General features: G+C 40.3%; 4 protein-coding genes across 4 annotated transcripts; 3 read left to right on the top strand and 1 right to left on the bottom strand.

Moving 5' to 3' along the window:
• Positions 1-102: 102 nt before the first annotated feature.
• LOC104811513 (protein LOW PSII ACCUMULATION 2, chloroplastic) lies at positions 103-1,575 on the top strand. The gene is made up of 2 exons (XM_010538225.1): positions 103-523; positions 1,240-1,575. The coding sequence occupies exons 1-2, from the start codon at positions 103-105 to the stop codon at positions 1,383-1,385; spliced, it is 567 nt and encodes a 188-aa protein (XP_010536527.1). The 3' UTR covers positions 1,386-1,575.
• Positions 1,576-2,330: 755 nt separating this feature from the next.
• Positions 2,331-4,383, top strand: LOC104811512 (hypersensitive-induced response protein 4). The gene is made up of 5 exons (XM_010538224.2): positions 2,331-2,562; positions 2,843-2,963; positions 3,052-3,143; positions 3,425-3,521; positions 3,851-4,383. The coding sequence occupies exons 1-5, from the start codon at positions 2,368-2,370 to the stop codon at positions 4,216-4,218; spliced, it is 873 nt and encodes a 290-aa protein (XP_010536526.1). The 5' UTR covers positions 2,331-2,367; the 3' UTR covers positions 4,219-4,383.
• An 863-nt stretch (positions 4,384-5,246) lies between these two features.
• LOC104811511 (peptidyl-prolyl cis-trans isomerase FKBP53-like) lies at positions 5,247-8,499 on the top strand. The gene is made up of 11 exons (XM_010538223.1): positions 5,247-5,350; positions 5,496-5,575; positions 5,774-6,012; positions 6,115-6,257; positions 6,532-6,670; positions 6,809-6,835; positions 6,934-7,318; positions 7,567-7,654; positions 7,749-7,790; positions 7,909-7,957; positions 8,203-8,499. Exons 1-11 carry the CDS (start codon positions 5,338-5,340, stop codon positions 8,282-8,284), a joined length of 1,287 nt encoding a protein of 428 aa, XP_010536525.1. The 5' UTR covers positions 5,247-5,337; the 3' UTR covers positions 8,285-8,499.
• A 158-nt stretch (positions 8,500-8,657) lies between these two features.
• LOC104811510 (AT-hook motif nuclear-localized protein 3) lies at positions 8,658-11,527 on the bottom strand. The gene is made up of 5 exons (XM_010538222.2): positions 10,690-11,527; positions 9,977-10,068; positions 9,698-9,829; positions 9,452-9,613; positions 8,658-9,299 (listed from the first exon to the last, which is right to left on the bottom strand). The coding sequence occupies exons 1-5, from the start codon at positions 11,120-11,122 to the stop codon at positions 8,943-8,945; spliced, it is 1,176 nt and encodes a 391-aa protein (XP_010536524.1). The 5' UTR covers positions 11,123-11,527; the 3' UTR covers positions 8,658-8,942.
• Positions 11,528-12,063: the final 536 nt, after the last annotated feature.

The following is a 12,063-nucleotide window of genomic DNA, read 5'->3' as shown; positions in this document are numbered from 1 at the left end:
TATGGTCGGAACAGAACATGAAACGGCGTCGTATATCTCAGGAGAAGTCCGAGTATAAATTTTGTTTACATAACGTTATCGCTTAAACTAAATAAACTGAAAATGGCGCTACAAGCATGTTTCTTCGCCCCCAAACCCTATCATCTTCATCGTCTCTTTTCTAGCAGAAACCCTAATTTCGCAATCAAATCCCAGAATTCCCAAATCGAAACCGATACATCCGAGGATCCGGAAACACCCAAGAAATCTGGTTCCTCAGGCCTCGGGTTCGGGTCCTCGAGTTCGTCTTCTGACGCTGCTTCTACGGCGAAGAAGTCGAATTCAGTGCCCGTGAGCGGTAAGAAGAAGACGAAAGGTAAGAGAGTGGTGGTTAGACGTTCTCCGGTGGAGAAACCTGTGTTCGCGACCGAGGAGGAGGCGGCCAAGGCCGAAGAGCAGAGACGGAACGAGAGCGCCTTCCTTCTCGCGTGGTTGGGGCTCGGTGGGATCATTCTCATCGAAGGGATTGTTCTTGCGGCTTCAGGTAATTTCGGACAGTCGTAAAGAAGTGCTCGTAAATGGTTGATTCGGTGATTATGGTAGAAAATCATGAACTTAGATGCGTCATTTGGGTTCTAATGATTCAGTTGGGTCCATGTATTGATTAAGGATTCCATGGAATGGCGTAATGTGAGTTTGATTTACTTCGTTGATGAGCGGATTTTGCACTGGATTGGTGCCATTGTTGTTCGTTCCGAATCCATCTTTACAACCGAGAACAGAATTCCAGATGAAAGGCCGCAGATTAGGGATAGATAGAAATCCAAAAGCAAATTGTGTAATCTGACAATTACTAACAGAATCAAGTAGATTCAGCTGATTTCCTCACAACATTCTTCAGGGCATCAATGATCTTAAGAGTCTCCAGAACAATAAAATAATATGAAGTTTGGTATCTACTGTCTGGTTTGGTATATTCCCGTTCTTGGTCGGATCCTATTCGATAGTCATGCTAGTGTCCTCTTTGTTTCTCTTGTTTCCCCTTTTGCCGGTGTATGTTTGTTTTATCTTGAATGTTTCTGTCTTGGAGGAATACGCATTCACTATGATTTATTAATCTGAACATCAAAAGGTCGAGCTTTTGGTGTAGATATGCAATGCTGAGTTCAGACAGAAGGTTCCCACTTTGTTGGAACTTCTCAGCAGGACAAAGAGTTGTGTAATTTTTGTTTACCTTTTTGTTGTCTCCTGTTTCCACAGGCTTCCTCCCAGAAGAGTGGGATAAGTTCTTTGTGAAGTACTTGTACCCGGTTTTTACTCCAACGGTTGGATTGTTTGTGGCTGGGACGGTTGCATACGGAGTTCTAAAGTACGTACAGAACGAGAAGCTCAAGGAGCAAAAATGATAAGCCATGGATGCATACAAGAGAGGCAGACGTCGCTGAGGTTCAGACAGAACTGTTTTGCTACTGTTGTTGTATATTTATCATTGTACAGACTGCAGCGTATGAAGCTGTGTGCCGTTTTCGCTGGTGACATGCGTGGCGTTTTCGTTGACAGACTCCTGAACTATAGCAATGGGCCGTTTTAATCAAAGTAGGCCCAGATGGAAAAGCCCAAAGAACTAATGGGCCTTGGTGTGATATAACCGATCCGTCAGGGGGTAATCTTGGATATTCATAAAACGAGAAACATGTCATAAGCTCCCTCCATACCATTTCCCATTTCATGTCTCTGCGAACAACATAACCGAACCTGAACAGACCACATCTCTAGTCTCCAAACTATTGTTCTTGATTTGTACTAATATCAGGTGGAGATTATGTACTAATTTTAGGATTGTCAAATTTTCATGTGTTATTTTAATTTGACCATCATTATTTTTCCCTACCACAAGAAAATAATTCTTTTTTGTGTAAAGCACCATAAGATTTGATATGGTTTATCTTTATTATTATTATTTGTAGCAAAGTTTCAGCCTAGTAGCAAAAGGCCAAACGTGCCCAGAAATGTGGCAATTAGCAATTAGTCAACAGGTTTATGTAGATAAAAAAGAGCAATTTGAAACAAATATGAGGAAAATTGGGTCCATCATATACTTTTTCCAAAATACAAAACGATGAAGATATTACTAAGATCTTATAGAGAGCGAAATCACCTGCAACTGCAAATATTACTTTGACCGTCCGTTTCTATGACCACGTCGGCGCCTCTTAATCTGATGGCTAAGAAACGCTTTGGTCTACCGTAACTGAAATGGACCTGCTCCACCATATCATTTTCTCTATTCCGGCGAGTGAATCGTGGGGCCCTTGGACCTTTTTTTCAGTTTTGCCATCCTCAAAACCTTCAGCGCTTCACTGCCGCGTAGAATTTTGAGGGAGAGAGATGGGGAACACGTTCTGCGTATTCGGAGGGTGCGTAGATCAAGCGAGCGTCGGCGTGGTGGAGCGGTGGGGGCGGTTCGAGCGCCTCGCCGAGCCTGGTTTCCACTGCTTCAACCCTTTCGCCGGCCAGTGGCTTGCCGGTGTTCTCTCCACCAGGATCAATTCTCTCGACGTCAAAATCGAGACCAAAACCAAGGTCCCTCTCTCTCTCTGATCGCTCTTCCTTTAATCGTTCGGATTTTCCGCGTAATCCCATCTCGGAATTGTCTCTTTCTGTTCGATTTGTCGGAGAATTCCATATTTTGGTTTGAATTCACGATACCCATTTGTAAGGAGCAATTGATCATGGGTTTCCCTCGAATTCATGACACCTATTTGTATTTGGGGTTTCTTCCCCCGAACAGAGAAAAAAGTTTGATATCATTGTTTAATCTGTTTCTAAACTGGTACTAATCAACAAGTGTTGTGGGTTGCAGGATAATGTATTTGTGCAGTTGGTTTGCTCAATTCAGTTTCGTGTAGTGAAAGCAAATGCCGATGATGCGTTCTACGAGCTTCAAAACCCTAGGGAGCAGATCCAGGCTTATGTCTTTGATGGTAAATTCTGGTTCTTTCGGACATTTTGTTGAGATATGTTTCTCTTTGATTCTTACTTTGTCTCTGTATGTTTGGTTTCCGATCAAAGTGGTCAGAGCTTTAGTCCCAAGGATGACGCTGGATGAGCTCTTCGAGCAGAAGGGTGAAGTCGCCAAGGCTGTTCTTGAGGAACTCGAGAAGGTAACACTCCATTGTCTTGGATTATATGTATCATTAGTGTTTTTTTCATAAATGTTGGAATCAATGGATGATATTCCTCTTCTACATCTTGTTCTTGCATTTGAGATATCCTATAAATGATTTTAAGCTGTAGAAGAGCATTATCAACTTGATATTGTTCAAGACTGTTATTAAGATTGCGTTGAACATTTTCCATTTGTACAGTGCCATGTAATGCTGAATGGTGAGGGGATATTTCTCTAGCTTTGTAGCGCCGCTTATGTTTGCAATTGTTTCGTCAGGTGATGGGAGCTTACGGATACAGCATTGAGCACATTCTGATGGTTGACATTCTGCCCGATCCCTCTGTACGAAGGGCAATGAATGAAATCAACGCCGGTAATTTTATTTTGGCCTTCCAAGCAAGTAACTTGTCATGTTTTCCGGTCTCTTCTGATGCTTATACATATGGAAACGTATTGTATTTGTCGCATGTCATGGTTTATAATAAGATTATAGGATACTATAGTATGAATTCACTCTGGGGCTTGTTTTCTTTTTGTTCCTCTTGTTATGATTCTCTCTAAAGCATCCAAACTCTTTACCTTTTATTCATTTGAAATGGGGGGCAATTCTGCAAAATCGAATTTCATTTCATTTGGCTTCTCCGAGAGATAGATTTAACTCTTTTTCACGATAAACCTGAGAATGGATTGTGGTGGGCACAGCTCAAAGGCTACAACTTGCGAGCGTTTACAAAGGAGAGGCAGAGAAGATTCTGCAAGTGAAGAAAGCGGAGGCGGAAGCCGAGGCCAAGTATCTGGGCGGGGTCGGGGTGGCGAGGCAGAGGCAAGCGATCACGGACGGATTGAGGGAGAACATACTGAACTTCTCGCACAAAGTAGAAGGGACATCTGCCAAGGAAGTGATGGACTTGATCATGGTGACTCAGTACTTCGACACGATCAGAGACCTCGGGAACTCGTCCAAGAACACGACCGTGTTTCTCCCGCACGGGCCGGGCCATGTTAGGGATATCAGCGACCAGATACGTAATGGGTTGATGGAGGCGGCCAGTTCACAGGTCGGAGCCTAGATCTTGTCCGGTTGTGTGTATTTTCAGTTCAGACAAGTCTTTGTTCTGGTTCTTTTGTTTTTTGTTTTTTTTTTGGTTATGGGTTTATTACTTCTTTAGTTGAAAGGTTGTGCATCTATATAAATATTACATTATGTTTATTATCTATCCGTCACGTCGCCGGTTTTTGTTTTGGACAAATTAAAAATTATTATCTACGTTACTACCGATTTCTTCTACAAAATGGTGTGTGCAATTTAAATTGGTTATCACTTTCTTTATGGGATTCGAATAAAATGATAAAATTGTTGAAAACCCATTTTTTTTTCTGGAAATTGTATAATATTTCATATATGTAAATGATAACACAATATTCTCATAAACGAAATGAAAAAAAAAATCAAATTCTGAAAATATATATAAAAAAAGTGCATTGTTGGCAAAACTGATGGAAAATGCAATAAGAAATCATCTAAAAAAAATTCAGAAAAATATCCAAAAATATTAATGAGCTTTTTCATGGTTTTCATGGTTTCTTGGGCCAAGTGAAAATTTAGCCTAAACAGAGAGGTGACGTCACGGTCTAGCCGTATAGTCAATGGTATGAGTAACGAAGTCAAATGTCGAAGCCATAGACGGTAACACCTGAGGTGAAAATCACCAAATAACCCACTTGGGTCCCATCTATTTCACTGTACACCACCCAGAAACAAAAAAAAAATTTTCAATTTTAACCCACTTTTCGATGAAAAAAGTCTGAAATACCCTTTTCGTTTTATTTTTTGCGACTTTATTACGATTAACATATAACTGATATATAACTAAAAATAAGATAGATGATTTTTTGCCACCTTTTTTAGAATCAATTGTAACTATATTTAGACTTAATTACGAAGTCGTAATAACGAAGTTGTTTTTGAACGGATAAATATCGTAATTCATTAAGAGTAATTTCGTTTTTTCGCAGGAAAAAAAATGTGTTATGTTTTCGGTGGTGTACAGATGAAATAGATGCGAACCAAGTGTTTGGGTAAAAAACCCACTGAGGTGATTTTATAAACCCTCTAAAAGCTAGGGTTTTAGGACAAGCAAGCTGCCATTTTTCTCGGAATAACGAGGTTTCTCGACGTCTAGCCGAAAATGGGTTTCTGGGGTTAGTTTCTCTTTCCGATTAATGATAACGAAATACCCTTTTCCCCAATTTCCTTTTTTTTTTTCGTGGGTTTGATTTTTCTTGTTGCGTTGAATTTTCTTGGAACACGTTCGTTGTTTGTCTGAAAGCTCTTTCGCGTTTGTAGGACTTGAAGTGAAACCCGGGGAACATCATCCTTATCATCCAGATCATGACAATGTACAAGGACAACTTCACGTAACTCAGGTATGGCATTGCTCCTGAACAGATTCTTGCTTGGAATCCCGTGTAATCTGTATCCGACTGTGTAGCAAATTTCATGACGCTGTTTTATCAACGATTTTATTTCGAAAAATGTATCGAATCTGCTTGTGTTGTTCATTGAGATGGAATTTGGATGGTGCAACTGTTCATAAACTTGCTCTGTGTTTGTAAATCCTTCAGGCTACTCTAGGCTCGGGTTTGGGCAAAGACAAGAGTGTGCTCCAATGTTCGGCAGGAGATAAGGGTCCGATTTACTTGTGCTCGTTATTACCGGACAAAACTGAATGCTGTCCTTTGAGCCTTGTGTTTGATGATAATGACGAGCCAGTTGAGTTCACGGTGATTGGTGAAAGGAGCATCCATCTCTCTGGATACTTCGAGGACTTTGAGCAGAACTCCTTCCAGGGGGAAGATGATTCGTATCCTTTCTTTTCTGTCGTTTTTTTCTCGTAAACAAATGAGAATCATCTTTATATCTTCTTTCTAGTAATCTTCTGATGTTTTCGCTGCGACAATATAAGAGATGGCATTGATATTGCTGAAACCGACTCTGATGAGTCGTCTGACTATGATAGCGAAGAGGACTGTGATAGTGAAGAGGACTTCATTGACGATGACGATGATATTGCTATGCATCAGCCTTCTTCTGTCCCAAATAGCGGAGGTAAGTTTTGACAGAATTTAGTCACGTTGTCGGGTTGGAAGATATTTTTTAACTAGTAAGAGTTTATGCATTCTTGCATGTACATTTATGGCCATGAAAGCGAAACGCATGTGCAAATATTCTCATGTATTTGTATATGAATGTGCAATTTGTATGTCAAAAGGACCTAGATATCTATCATCCTATGCATTTGTGTTTACAAAAAGCGGTTGTTATGTGGGATCTTTCTTTCTGTGGTACTGTTGAAATGAAGCTGACAAAAAAATTTCTTCAGTTGTAATTGAGGAGATAGAAGATGAAGAGAGCCCCGTCAAAGAAGTTCAGCCAAAACGACACACGAAGAAGAGTCAGTCTAAGTCTAGTGAAGACAAGGATGCAAAGAAACAGACTATTGTCAAAGACAGTGATCGGTTTCCGGTTTTGGAAAGCGAAGACGAGGATGGTTTTCCCATTTCCAAAGGAGAGTCAGATAAACCGGCAGATAAAACAGCCGAGAAGAAAGGGACAGATAACAGCAGCCAAATTAGCAACAAAAAACGGAAGGCCAAAGCTACTGGACAAGATGGTGTATTAGAAAGGTACTCTTACACTTGATTGCTGCTGATGAAGTCGTAAAGACTTGATGACATGACACATATTCTGGGTTTTTGAGTTTTGTTCCTAAAATCTGTTCCAGTGACAACAAGAACAAAAAGAAGAAGAAACAGAAGCAAAAGCAAGGAGGGGAGAATGCCAATGGGTCAAAAGATGAACAAGCTCAAAAGGAGGAAACCCCTGAAACTAACCAGGTTTCTTCTGATAAGAATGAAAACTCCAAGAGCCTGAATAACTCTGCTGAGAAGAAAAAGAAAAATAAAAACAAGAACAAGAATCAAGAAGCTGATGGAACTGCAGATAAAGCTGTTTCCAGCAATCAAGAGAAGGAAAAATCAGATTCTGTCTCTGAAGGGAATAAAGGGAACTCCAAGACATCTCATGTGCAAACACACCCTAATGGTCTCATTGTTGAAGAGTTAGTCATGGGCAAACCAGATGGCAAGAGAGCTTCTCCCGGCAAACAGGTTGGTCTCATGTAGATATAGACAACATAAATTTGCTCAAAACAGAGAAAATGCATCATATGATATATATACACACACACACACATATCGCTTGTAGAACACATGGCTAAAGTCTTTGAAATAAAATCCGATGATGGAGAAGTTGATGAACCCTACATGGAAATGGACTCTGGCTCTAGTCAGATTCATTGGCCTTATAATGTTTTCCTCGAGCGATAAAGTTCTTGCTTTCTGGGCTTGGGGTACAGGTCAGCGTGCGGTACATCGGAAAGCTTCAGAAAAATGGGAAGATTTTCGATTCCAATGTCAGAAAAGCACCTTTCAAGTTTCGGCTAGGTTTGTAATTTAACCTTAGAGGATGCTATGTACCTTTGAATGAGATACAAGTCATGGATGATGCTTGACTTATTCCATTCGTGTTTACACACAGGTCTTGGCCAAGTCATTAAGGGATGGGATGTCGGTGTTAACGGTAACTTATCTTCATTTCACTTCTTATGGTTCTCCATCTTCTGTTGAAAGAATGGCTGTTGATTTGGTCTTCGTCATTTTCTGATAACCCTGTCCTGATTCATGTGTTGCACCTTCAGGCATGCGTGTAGGTGAGAAAAGAAGGCTTACAATTCCTCCATCAATGGGGTAAGGCAAAGCTTGTTGCTTTCTTTTTTCCTCTGTTATGGACTGTCTCCATGATTGTGAAACTAGCTTTGATTAGGGATAGAGAAAAGACCGTTAACCCAGAGAGGAGATCGTGAAAACCCGATATCAGTTAAAGGAATGGAATGGAATGGAAGGCGTTTGTTTGGATGATTATATAATGTTAAATGCTTTCAGGTATGGCAAGAAAGGTGCTTGGATGATTATATAATGTTAAATGCTTTCAGGTATGGCAAGAAAGGTGCGGGTGGGCAGATTCCTCCGAACGCTTGGCTGGTCTTTGACGTTGAACTCATCGATGTTTGCTGATTTCTTGGCTCATGAAGAAGAAGAGCTCTTCAAGTACATGAAGGAGAAAAGGTCCTTCTTCTATATTCACTGGAACGCAGTCCTTCTTCTATATTCTCTTCTTTATGTGTGTTACAGGCAATATATACAATATATATATATATATAGCCGCAGTGCTATGGTCATCATGTGAAAGACTTGCTCTTTTTATGGTCGTTTAGGAACTGTGTTTTCTTCTCTGAGTTTCCATATCTTTTCACTACACACACACATACACGCATATATATATATATATATACATATATGAAAATAAAAAGATGCAAGGAACAAAAATTTCAAGGCTTCGAAAAAAGATCATTTTTTGGATTATTCTCAAGTAAAAAAAAAAAGAAACTAAACAAAAAAAAATGTAAATCCAGTTGAAGAGTTGCACGGCATGGCCTGTCTTTTCCGTACAAGAATTTCTACAACAGCAAACATGAAAGAATCTGAGATTACGACCTCTAATCTAAACTCTTAGCTTAGTGTGAGAAACCGTATGAATTTCTCAATTAAACATCCAAAAATCTGAAACCCATATCTAAAAAGAAGACAGAAAACATAGGACTTAAGAAACACAGATCCTGTTACAAGTCAAAGTGCCTACAAAGGAACTGGTCTGAACAACAACATACACTCATCAGCTGGGAACTTCTGTGTCAGATTGGATTTCACCTCCGTATTCTTCAGCTTCTTCTTCTTCTTCTTCTTCTTCGTCATCATCATCATCATCTTCTTCTTCTTCGGGAAGGGACGAGAACAGGTGTTTAGCATAGTCAGAGGAGTTTGTGAAGTAGTTATGGACGTTGGTTAGGCCCGGGTTTTCATGGGAAGAGACGTGCGGTGCTGCGGGAATAACAACAGGCTTGACTCTTTCGTATCCAACTCGAGATTCTTCCGCTGAGCCGAATGAGATAGAAGAAGGTGTCTGCCTCCTTTGCTTCTTTTGAAGAGGCTGCTCTTCTTGACCACCCATTACAAAACTCCCGACCACAACCTATGGAACATCGATTTCCAATGTTAGAACTGGGGATTTATGTAATGGAAGCAAAGTTTTAGTGTTCATATGCACATGTATATAAGCAAGGCCAGTTCTTTTGAATCTTCCTTTTGGGTTTTAGTATAAACGTGTGGATAAAACTGAAGAACCTGAACAGGACCAGCAGCGATAAAGAGACCGGCAAGTCCACCACCAAAGACACGACCATCTGGTCCTGCAAGGGAGACGCTCATCCCTCCAGCTCTACTCCGAGTTCCTCCACTCTCGCTTGGAGTAAATGAACCCGTCAATGAAAGAATATCGAAACGACCCTGGTGGATATAATAAATAAAATAAAGTATTTAAAAATAGCATATTCTTTACTGACTGAGAGGAAGGAGACAGTGAAAGCTGACCTCGTAAGTTAGAGTACCACCGGAAGTCATGGACTGACGAAGTGTGACATTGGAAATGGAACCGGTTGCTGAAAGAATGCAGATAGCACGAGAACCTTGTTGAGAGAATGCCATTATCTTCATCGTCACATCCTGCAAAATACGGTGATTTTGAAGGAAAGTTATATATACTCAAGAATCCGATTCATCATCATGTTCTAGTGGGTAGACCGAGTGGCTTTTTTCAAAAGAAGATGAAGAAAATTGCAGGAAATGTACAAGGAATCTTCAAGGTCATACCTCACCGGTATTAACAGTGAGCACGTAAGGCGTAAAATTCGCACCAAGAAACTCTGCACTTCCCACTGCTGTAAATTTGGCATTTGATGAACCTGAAATCAGAGAAGGAATCAAAGTAGAGGTGAAATCTGTAAAAGATCCGGCATTAGAAAGATATTCCACACCAAGAAAACAGGGACCTGAGTTACCAAACCGAATCAAACCAAACAAAAAAAGGAGAATGCAACTAAAGCCAGATCACAAGTTGCTCTGTAAGTTGACAAAATCCTGATGCCTCTGCCCCTCTGATACAGAGTTGTATACAAGAGCTTTCGGGAAAATGTACAGTACAGGTGATTCATTTCTAATCCTCCCCGTAAGCCTCCGTCTTTCGGGCAGGTTGTTTGCACTCAACCTTTTATGGAACATGATCCATTTTTCTAGCCAGTAAAACTGTTCTTGCAGATGGTAACATCTATGTTCTCAAGCATATCAGACAAAATTCTGTCTCTGTTCAAACATTTTACAAGTCAAACACCCGAAAACCCGCATTGGCACAGATCTAACTCCAGTTCCACAGTAGAAAGAATCTATAAAAAGGTTCACAAATATACATATATCTTAAAGCATGGCCATTGATTTAACTACAGCATCATAATCATAGGTTCAAGCTAAAGAACAACGATCACTATAGAGAAAGAGAATGACAAGAAACTACACATTGAAACATTTACCTGGGTTGTCGAATTCGAACATCTGAGAGTTGTTGAGCCATCTAGAAGAAGACATTCCTCTTCCTCTTCCTCGTCCTCTTCCTCTTCCTCTTCCACGTTTCCGAGGCGAAAACTCGGCTGACAATGGGACGGATGACGAGATGGGCATGGGAGACAGAGCCACGGCGAGTGTGCCGTCGGGATTGTACTTTCTCGGTCGTCCTCTCTTCTTCTTCAAGTCGGAGGACGAATTCTCCGTCGGCATTGTTAAGCTGAAAGGAGGAGCCGCGTTCTCCGCCGCCGTAGCCACGACGGGAGCTGCGGAGGGTGCGGTCGGAGCCGGGAAAGGGTTAGGGTTTTCCGGCGGTGGTGGTGGGTCCATGAGGTAACCATCAGGAGCTCCATGTTCCTTCAGACCGAAACCGGTAGTCTTGGTTCCTTCTCTCTCCTCCATTCGGACATAAGATCAGTGATTCGGTGAGGAGATTCCGACAAATATGGAAAACCCAGAAACACCCTAAAACCGCCGAATCTTGGTGATCACGGAAGATTCGAGCTTTTGCGGAGCTGTGGGTATGGGTGTATCTACAAGTACCTTAAAGTACAGAGCATACAAACAAAGGAAAGATCCAGAGCTTGTAAGATTCGAGACAGGGAAGAGAGAGACATGAACATTTCTGTTTTGAGAATGTTGTTGTAGTAACAGATCAAGCACAGAAAGTGAAGAGAAAGAACAGAGCTTCTTCCATGGCGGAAAATTATTTCAGGAAAAAAAAAACTCTCCTAAAACTTCCACAATTACCAGAAATACTTTTTTTTTTTTTCAATGGGTGGTTAAGTTAAAGGGAGGAAATTTCTTCACAGGTGAGTGAAATTAGGGTTTTGCAAGATGGAAGGACAAAATAAATAAATAAAACTAATTAATAAAATAAACAAAAAAATATATTGTAATTTCTTTTCCCCTTTTTTTGAAATAAAAAGAGAGAAACTTGGAAAAGGGTACATGAATTATATATAATAAATAAATCTTTGCTTATCCTAAACTTGAAAATTATAAATCTATGGGATAAAGAAAACGGTCCACGTCCGACCGTCTTGGAATTAGAAATTTTAGTAGTAGTTAAATATATTGAATTAAGTAAATGGTCAGAGACAAAAAAAATATAAAATTTTAAATTTTATGAAAAAGAAAATACGTTTTTTATTATTGTATGGAAAATGCGATATTTCATCCGTATTAAAATGAGAAAAAGGCTGTAACGTTTGAGGGATGCCAAATTTCCAAATTCATACATATTTTCTGTCTTTGTCCCGTCTAACTCTTCAACATAACAGTTGACTAAATTGGTACTTTGACTATTTTACCCTCTGTCGCCTAGTTTCTTTCCTACAGCG

The sequence above is a fragment of the Tarenaya hassleriana genome, unplaced genomic scaffold (assembly GCF_000463585.1).
Source record: "Tarenaya hassleriana unplaced genomic scaffold, ASM46358v1 Cleome2, whole genome shotgun sequence".
Taxonomy (NCBI): Eukaryota; Viridiplantae; Streptophyta; class Magnoliopsida; order Brassicales; family Cleomaceae; genus Tarenaya; species Tarenaya hassleriana.
Note: the sequence above shows the minus strand (reverse complement) of the source record. Positions and strands in the feature narration are given on the sequence as shown.